This window comes from Pyxicephalus adspersus, chromosome 1 (genome assembly GCF_032062135.1).
Source record: "Pyxicephalus adspersus chromosome 1, UCB_Pads_2.0, whole genome shotgun sequence".
NCBI lineage: Eukaryota > Metazoa > Chordata > Amphibia > Anura > Pyxicephalidae > Pyxicephalus > Pyxicephalus adspersus.
In genome coordinates, this window is record NC_092858.1 from 42,418,154 (window position 1) to 42,427,928 (window position 9,775).

General features: G+C 36.0%; 1 protein-coding gene across 3 annotated transcripts in view; it reads left to right on the forward strand.

Annotated features, from left to right (window-relative positions):
- STAT2 (signal transducer and activator of transcription 2) overlaps positions 1–9,624 on the forward strand; it is a 41,111-nt gene extending 31,487 nt beyond the window's left edge. For 2 of the 3 annotated variants that reach the window (XM_072408399.1, XM_072408416.1), the window contains 7 exons: positions 1,590–1,639; positions 2,135–2,229; positions 2,923–3,062; positions 4,132–4,320; positions 4,914–4,968; positions 5,559–5,692; positions 6,676–9,624. In XM_072408399.1, the coding sequence (XP_072264500.1) occupies positions 1,590–1,639; positions 2,135–2,229; positions 2,923–3,062; positions 4,132–4,320; positions 4,914–4,968; positions 5,559–5,692; positions 6,676–6,782 (770 nt within the window). In that variant the 3' untranslated portion in view covers positions 6,783–9,624. The remainder of the gene's footprint in view (positions 1–1,589; positions 1,640–2,134; positions 2,230–2,922; positions 3,063–4,131; positions 4,321–4,913; positions 4,969–5,558; positions 5,693–6,675) is intronic. The other variant, XM_072408408.1, reaches the window with a different exon arrangement.
- The last annotated feature ends 151 nt before the right edge of the window (positions 9,625–9,775 follow it).

A 9,775-nucleotide genomic window follows, 5' to 3' on the forward strand; every position in this document is an offset into this window, starting at 1 on the left:
ACCTAATTTTGGCATTTCCTAGCCTGTCTTTGGAAAAAATAAAGGCCGGTGTGTTTGATGGTCCACAGATTCAGCAGCTCATCAAAGATGAATATTTCATCAGAACAATGTCAGAAGTCGAAAAGAATGCTTGGTTATCATTCAAAGCCATTGTCAAGGACTTTCTTGGAAACACACGAGCAAATAATTACTCAGAACTTTTCCAGAAACTTTTGGAGAGCTACAAAAGGTTTGGTTGCCTGTGTTTTGTTTTGGGATTTTTTGTGACTACATTGAAGGAGTGAACACTCTCAGAATTGTTGTTCCTTTATTTTGGCACTATTGTTGGTTTGTTTGTTCAAATGTTCTGTTGTTATATATTCTCTTTTCTTTATTTACATTTCTTTTTGCACTTTTCTTTTTTATTGTTTGTAACGATTTTTGCAAAACTTTAATAAAAATTATCTTTAAAAAAAATGCTTGGTTGCAATATGAGCATCAAGGTGCATTTTCTGCATTGCCATCTTTCTATATCCCCGGAAAACCTTGGTGCAGTCAGTGATGAGCAAGGTGAACAATTCAACCAAGATTTGAAGGTCATGGAAGGATGGTATCGGGGTAGATGGGATGTACATATGATGGCTGACTATTATTGGAGCATCCGGCAGGATTGTCCTAACACTGAACACTCCAGGAAAAGCTATAAGCATAATTTTTACCTTAACTGCATACCTGATTAATTTTCAAATGTTTTACTGTAAAAAAAAAAATGTCAGCGTAACAACAAATCCTTTGTATTATTAAACACTATATTCAAGTTAATATGTATGTAAAATTTGCATGTTTTTTGACAAAAATGGGGGGTACCCTGTATCCTAAAAACTGGATGTGATACCAAAAAACTGGGGTAATTTCTGGATTCACCACCCAAAAATTAGTAAAATACAAGTGTAAACAAGTGTAACTCAACAAAAAATGTGTTCCCCAGTGTTATTCAAACATAAAACATTTAGTTGGACCCAAGCCACCTCTTCAGATATCCACACCATACAACAGATAAAATGTTAATCTAAAAATTAGAGATATCAAAGCTATCATAACTCGAATCTCCAAGCTCATATATCTTGTCTAACCCGGAAAATATTAATGTGGCCTTCCAACAATATTAAACCAAGGTTTATTCAGCCCCTGCTGAAGCCAAAGGCTGTATGCAACACGGCTTTCTTTAAGGAGTTTCCTTCCTCTTGGATTTATTTCTCATCTCCTGGATCTTCTACAGACAGGGTGTAGATTTGTGTGTTCTTCCATTGCAATAATCCTAATAATAAAGTTATTAAAATAATAATAATAAAGCTAATAAAGTTACAGTATTCAGCAGTTTTTACCATACAAAGCTTTTTACCTCTTTTTATACTACAATGATTTTTTAGCACATATAAAGCCTTTATTTAGTAATATGTTTATAAAACTTTCCACAGAAAACATATTGTCTGCTGTACCATTCTGTTTTTTACAGCTTTGCAACCTTTTCTATGTCTGTTTTGCACCTACAATTTTTTTGTTTGCAATATGTTAATTCTAATTTTTGGGTTTTTTTTTTTTTTGCTCAGGTACAGTAGATAAAGAGGGGAATTCTGTGGCTTGGAACAAGTTTTCAAAAGTAAGATCTATACACTCCAATACCAAAAGAGTTCTTAACGTTTAGCAACGTTATATTTAAATACTATGAATCATGTATTGACTGGTTAACTTTGTATCTTTTTATTTTAAAGTAGAAATATGTCCCTCCCCTAGAAAAATCTGCTTTATCATATAAATGAGCCTGAACACAGGAGGAACCATGTATGTTCTCCCCTAAAACAGGCTTTTTTTAATTTGATCTTACATGGTCAGGTTCATAAGATAATTCTATTTTCCTTTTTATCAATGCAATCTAAATTACCAAACTAATTATTATTACTAATTACTAACAAATTATTTTACCACCTCACTGCATTTTTTTCCTGAAAGCTGCTGAAATTATAGAAGGAAAGACACAAATTAAAGAAGTCAGGGATAAGTGGCCTTTGTTTTTCAGTTTGTGTATGCAGTATAATGCAGTATAATGGAGTATAAGATTGATTTTATAATTAAACAGTTTATGTATTATTGACAGGAAAACATGCTCAGAGTTTCATTTACCTTTTGGGTATGGTTTGATGCCATTGTGACACTTGTTAAAGGACATCTGGAAAATATCTGGAACGATGGGTAATTATGCATTTTAGTACATGACTTACGTGCCTAGAATGTGACTTACTGCTTTTGTTAAACAACGGAGTTAGGGAAAGAGCCTCTTTTACACATTTGTGTTTTCATGTACATTTCTTCTGCTTCTGGAAGAAACAATAGGTAATGTTTCAAAGCCCATTAAACGTGCACATTACAGCTCTTTTCCTCACTTCAGTGCACATGCTGTATGTGTGGTGTTCACTGGTACCACAACACACAACCAATTGAGCAGGTGCTTTGTGCTCCAAGGAACCTTACAGTGAAGCTCAACACACTACAGCACACAGCAATACACATACCATCTATTGTGATGCTCCACCTTGCATTTTAGATCAGTCTTTCATAATACATGGGCTGCCCCAAGGCAATGGCAACATTGGAAATACCAGATGTAAACACACATTATATAATACACCGCAACAGATTACCTAAGCTTTAATCAGCTCTTAAAAAAAAATTGGTTGCTTCATGATCAGTGTCAGGATCATTGCCAGAATTAGAACATTTGGAGGAGAGGCATTCCTGGACTAGGCTTCGAGGTTTGCTTGTCATGAGATCTGTGATAATGAGAAAACGTGAAAATGCCTTTGTTCTGCCATCTTATCTGTAAAAAAAAATGATATCTCCATTTTTCACATTCCAAATCGCATTTTATTTTGTTTTGCATCACAGCAGTGTCATGGGATTTGTAAGCCGAAGCATGGAAGACGCTCTCTTAAAGACAAAGCAGCAGGGCACTTTTCTGCTTCGCTTTAGTGAGAGCATCCGTGATGGTGGCATCACATGTTCTTGGGTGGATCATCAATATGATGGTATGAGATAATAATAATATACTAATATCTAAATAGTTCTGATCAAATCTTGATATAATCATTACCAAATTATCTGTCCTTAAACAAATTCTGCTTGAGCAGTAGTTATGAGCTTGTTTTAATTTTTATCAGTGGGCACAGAACTAGTTAGTAAAAAATGTGTTTCTCTATAGAGTGTGAATGCAGAAGCACATCACTGAGCACCTTTGGTTTCAGAACTCAAGTGGCTGCAAAGCTGGGTAAACAGTTTGTTTTACAGGCTTTGCTCAATCAGCTGGAGGAGAGGGAAGGGGTGACATTAGGGGCTGTAACAGTCCCCTGATATTTCCATGAACAGTACCTGTTACCTGCCCAATGCTAATATGTAGAATTTCTACTAGCCCCTGTCTGATAGCAATAAAGTTTGGTAAAAAAAATAGGTAAGTGTCAAAAATTAAATTATTTTTAAAATGTTAAAATGCACATAGCATATAACATGCCCATGTCTATGTAAACCTTCATTGCACAACACATTGGGTACTGCTGCACATAACAGGGTGACAGAAAAAAATGGTTATTTATGGTAATGCTAAAATAACTGAACACTATAATCCACAAATTTCTCAGTAGGTTGGTATATCAGCAAAATGTAATTACCTATTATCATTGTTCCTTTTACCATAGCAAATAACATAATTTGGTTTCAAACTCTTCCAAATACCTTTACTGTTATTATGTTTTTGTTGCAGTCACATGACTTTGATACACCCCTTTCTTGCTTGAGTTCTAAAAGCATGGAATAGAGATTCCAAATGGCATCACATAAATAATAACAACATGATACTGATGTAAATGCTGGGTTGGGGGGCTTGGTCAGAACGTAGATGGAAGCCCAGGATTGTTGAGAGGACTGTCAACGTCACAAAGTTTTTAGCGTCCCTTGCATTTGCTCAGTATGTAAAAAGAAGAATGACATTTATTGTAAGTGAAATAATTATCTCAGACAGCAATAAATGTGCCACAATGCATCATAAAATGGCTTAAAAAAAAATGTAAATTCTCTAACCTGATCTTGGTCTGTGCCCCACAGGAAGCTACTTTATCCGTTCTGTAGAGCCATATACAAAGAAGGAACTGTCACACATCCCGCTCACTGAGATTATTCGTAACTACCAACTTTTAGCAGAGGAAAACATTCCAGAGAACCCGCTAAAATATCTTTACCCTAACATTCCCAAGGATGAGGCTTTTGGAAAATACTATGAGCAGAGAAATGAGAGTAAGTTGTTTTTTTTGTTTATCTAAATCTTAAGTTTTTTATTTAAGATAATCTGTTGATCCTTCCGTGAAGGTCTTTGTTCAGGCACTCTGTTACTGTCCCCTGCTAGCACATCTTAGCCCTTATGGAGGCCACTAATAGCCATGGTCAATCACTGCCATTATCAGGAAGTCCGTCCAGACAAATGATATGTAGCAGACTCTGCTGAACTGAGTACACATTGGCAGAAGGTGGCAGAACGGGACTAAAGAAGTTCAGCAGCACTGAAAGAAAAAAAATAGTGTTCATGACAATTTAGGGAGTCTATTAATAAAGCAGCGAATCTGACATTCACTAAATGTCATCCAGTTAAAGATTTAGACCTACTCTAAGGTAACGTATCATTGCAGAAGATGAAAAGGACGTGGCAATTCCTGATGAACAAGATTTGTTCTGTGTACCCCTGAGGCAGCAATGTTTTGTATCCTGTTAAATGGCATTTTTGCTGTTGCTATTATTGTTCTAAAGTAAAAATATACCTGCTAAACTTTACTGTAAACTCTGCTTGATTTTTTTTTTGTTTAGTTTACTATAAATATACTTGTTTATTTTAGTAACACTGGAATATCAGAAGTACATGAAGCGTAGGCTGATCATTGTTTCTAAAAGGTAAGATACTGACTAGGAAAAACAGGAAAGTTACAGTAGCAGGTGCTTTGGATCCCAGTCATACAATGGGCCCAGCTATTGTCTTTTCATTTGCCTTTCCCCATTATTTACCTGCCCCACTGAAACATTTTACAGTAGATTCCTTGTTGTAGCCACCCAGTGTGAGAATTCAAGATGGAATCGCCCACCAGATGTACAGCTGATTCACAGCCTTCTGGCTCATGCTTTCTATTGGCCTTTGAAGCTGTCCTTTATAGTGCTGGGCCTATAGAGATATGTGAGGTTGGGATTTATCAGCAAGCTCCTGAGTGTGTTGTGGGGAGTAGGAACGGGATGTAGCAAAAAGAAAGTGTACAAGATTTTCCCGTCAGATCACCATGCCAGAAGTGTTCAGGAAGCTGCACTAGATACCTGCAGCTGTTTTCGCCCCAATGCCAGTGACAGACCTGGATAGTGTAGGGTGCAGCCTTTAACATTTCCCTTTAATATTTGTATTTAATTCAGCCAGCATAATCAATTAACTGTAACAACATCTTGAAGCCCTATTAATTTGTATTTATTTGGCAATAAATATTTTCTTTTAATTCTAGAAACCCAGATGATTTACAGAGCAGCATTGCATCTGGAACGCCACAGTATGACCCTGGAACACCTTTGTTTGATGAAGCTTTAAATGGAGCTTCCCAAGATAATTTTGACATGGACCTGAAAGATCTCATTAAGGGTAAACATGTTCCAAGTGCTGCAGAAGCATTTGAAATTTTAATATTAGGAAAGCCTATAAAAAAGATAATGTGGATTTGATTTGCGGATCACTATTGCTTGTGACATTATTAAGCTTTGGAGATTTTAAGTGTTTAAGACCTGAGACACACATGCAGATCTGCCGCCAATTATTTGTGAAGTTTTAAAACAACACGTGTGTACAATATTCTTCCCTTCTGACCATGGTGTGGGCATGGAGTGAACTACTGAACAAATTGGAGCTTCCAATCAGATTTGCTTTATGGTTCACATACATGATTTGTAATTTTGATCAGTATTTTCCACCATCTCCAATCTGTGTCTCATCAAGGACCCAAAAACTGGGCACCTATATCAGTCAGTTGGCCGCTAATTTTGCTTTGGATTTAAATTAGAGCTGATCATTTTATTGGTGACTAAATCCAAAGTGTAAAATTGTTTTGTGTGTATTAGACTTCAGCATTTCTGGAGCCATGCAAAGTATCTTTACATGGATGTAAACCTGCTTTAGCCAGCTTGTACTATTTGATGCTTGGCCCCTATTTTTTAATTTCTATACAGAAGAGGTTTTTATATCTGCCTGTTTGTTTACATATTCAGTTAGCCTGTAAGATAGCACAGGCATTTTGGCCACCAGATATTTTCCTAATTCATTGAGTGAATGCAGGTAGGTCACCTTTGTGCCCTGGACATTGAAGGAGTAGTTGGAGCATAGTATATATGCATTTCAGCAGATCCTTATGTTCTTCCACTGCTGCTTGCTTTCCCAGTGTTCTAATGTACATAGTATTACTGACGGTTGATACCACACTAAATTCAAGTTGCATTTAAACCTTAATGACTTGTAATAAATACATAACTGCATTTGTTGGAGTTATATATCACGTAGAATTCAGATTTTATATATTTCTTTTCAGTTTCATTTGACTGACATTTTATTTTTTAAATCTTTTCTCTAACTAGATTTAAATTCAGAGGATCTCCTTCTAGATCCATGCAGGGACCCCATGCTTTCAAATCTGCAAATGGAATCTAGGGAATTTGAAGAAGCATTGAATGCTTACCAGTGATCCGACATGTTTGCTGTGTCCATGGTGTTCACATTGGAACTGCTCTGCTCCTGCTCTGTATTTCCCTAAACGTGATGTCCTATGTGGTACCTTATTACATTCTGAGACGTTAAGTGAATTAAACTTTATAGTTAGAGGGCTTTAGGTAATAAGAATGTGAAAAGACTAAAACAAAAAAAATAAGTTGTGGCCCATGTAATAATGTGATTGATCTTCAGTAACTAATAGGCATCCTCTTTAACAGTTGTGCACTGCAGTGCTGACTATGTAAATATTATAACTTCCGTGACCAGAGCATGCAAAATAGATGAGTGATGCATTGACTTTATATTAAAGCTGTGTGATTTCTGCACCTTCTTCCAGCCTTGTTGTAAAGGAACCTACAATGGTTTATACCTGAGAAGACTGACAGCAGTTGGCTAATATTTTTTATGTAATTATTTTGTGCAAGAAAGAATATTTTTCCCATATTTGTTTCTTAAATTTATTTTTGAAAGAGTAAGACTACCTGGAGACCTGGCTAGTGAGCAGCTTCTAAGCAGCATTCTTCCTATACATTCTGCACTAGGAATGCTTCCTGCCCAGCACACAGTTTTAAGCTTTCCATCAACTTGGGGATTTCCCTCAGCAAACTATCTAAAACCACCAGACCATTCATTTCAACAATATTACCATATTTACCATGCTATGTAACTGTATGGTCTACTTTGTGTAGACATTTAAAAGCCCTGAGACTGCTGCTAAATGCTTCCATCTTGGATATACCTTGTATTTTCAGCAGCCTCAGTAGATGCAGAGCTGTGATAATTCATTATATTCTCCTTAGCGCCTTTCCTAGCAGCTACATAAAAAGGTATGTAGGTAGGTAAGGGTGGGAGTAAAATGATCAGAATAAGTGCCATGAGGAGCTACAAGGTGTTGCAAGGAGGTAGGGAGCTCTGCTAGGGAATTGACTTTTCTAGCGTGGTCAGAATTTCTAACAAGTTCAGGGACAATGCAAGTAAATAAAAAAGTAAGGTATTGAAAGAAAGCACTATATGTAATCCTTTTAAATACCTATTTTATGTAGTGTCACATGCAGGTTTTTTTAAGTTTGTGACGCAGTCACTATAGTATAGTAAAGAGGTTCCCTAAATGCAAAGCCTGACAAGTAAGTTGTTGTAAAACCTATTAAGCAATTATATATCAGAGTTTTTTTTCTCTATAATTAAGGCTATTTATTTTATGCGCCTTTGATACCCGATTGTTTTTATACCATTCTTACTATGTACACAGAACTGTACATAACAAACACTAACTGGCATATAAGGAGTAATAAAAGGCCAATTATTGACCCTATATTGCATGCCTATCTGAATGTTGAGGCTCTTAAACTGTAGTTTATTATTGCCCACTTTTGTCTGAGCTTTTGTTTTTCTGGCATTAGAAAAACTTGATTATTGTAACTGTAGCTTTTCTAACATGTACTGAGAAAATAAACTGACAAGAGAAAACAAGAAGTGAAGAGATACCCTAAAAGGCTCCACCATAGACCAACTTTAAACAGCAAATGCAAACTGCTGCTAATTTTACCTGGAAAGTTCTTTTGAGTTTGGTACCCAGATTATTCAGGTTTTTTACAGTTTCCTGGTTGGGATTGCTCATTGTCATGATTCCCTACTGTACACGGATATAAATGATACAATATTAGAACATATGACCACACCTGCCTCAATATATTAAATCAAATTTAAAGCAAAAAGTTTAGTTAATCTTGTTTTATGTTAACAAATAATGCAGCAAACTCTATTGAAGTCTATGGGGAGTGGAAATTGTGTTAGCTCAGGCCATTTGTTTAACTAATAAGCAAGCTAAAAGTAAAGTTCTTATATTATGTAACATGTAATATTGCTGCTCTCGTTATTCAAAACGTAATTACTTGGGGTTAGCAGGGGTTGGAGCAGCGCGTGCAGGGGGCGCCTGCAAGTGTTAATGCGTTTGCTATAACATATTAGCACTCACCAGTGTGGTTTGGCCCTGATGTTTAATTGGGGCATATAACTAAGCATATATATCACATTTTTATGCTGGGTGAAATAGGGCTTTGGCAATGAAGCCTAGACTGTCCCAGGTGCATTTCATTTGGCATAGCAATAGCAGGGGATAGGTTTGGTCAAATGAAACTCAGACTGACTGCCACATGCTGTGGTGGGGCCAAGCAAAATCAAATGAGTAACAATTGATTTTGATGAATAAAAAATACAAGATGCCAGCTGATCTGCCAATAATATAGTATTGGGATGTGTGAAAGAACTAGCTTACTGGCTAAGGTGTGTCTACTGTGTTACATAACATTGGAATGTAGAGGTCATTTAATTGTCCTTTTTACAAATGTGAAACAACCTGAACAAGCTTTGTTGCCCCTTAATTGACAGCTGACATTTAATTGGCTGTTATGGAGAATATTTGTGCTGTCCACTGAATATACTATAAATTACTTTTGGCAATACACTAGTCAAAAACCATACTGTCTGGTTAATGGAGCAAGTGAAACTTATTCCTCTTCCTTTCGTATATACTGTAGGGGTAGATAGAATGGCAAACTTTTGATTTTGATTGTCATCGTATAGCACAAAGTAATCTAAACAAATCACAAAAGTAATCTGAAATGTATACTACTGTGTTTTCTACATGTTTCTGTTCTTTTCTGTTCTCTTTTACACTTACACTTGCACTTGAACTTTCGTTTTTTATTGCATTGTTCTTTGAAATGTTTTTTTTAAATATCCAATGGGCCTTGTAGGCCAAAGGTAATTCCAGTGAGTTTCCTAACCATCATGAAAAATACAACTTGTGATTCTGATTTGGTGATGACAATATTTTAGCCCGAAACTTTTTTTTTTTATATTAGTTGTGAATAAAGTCAGTTTGTGTATGAATGAAAGATTGTGCTATATCTTAAAATGTTCTTATTTAGAAACATATAAAACAGTACCATTGTTCACCTTTACTGC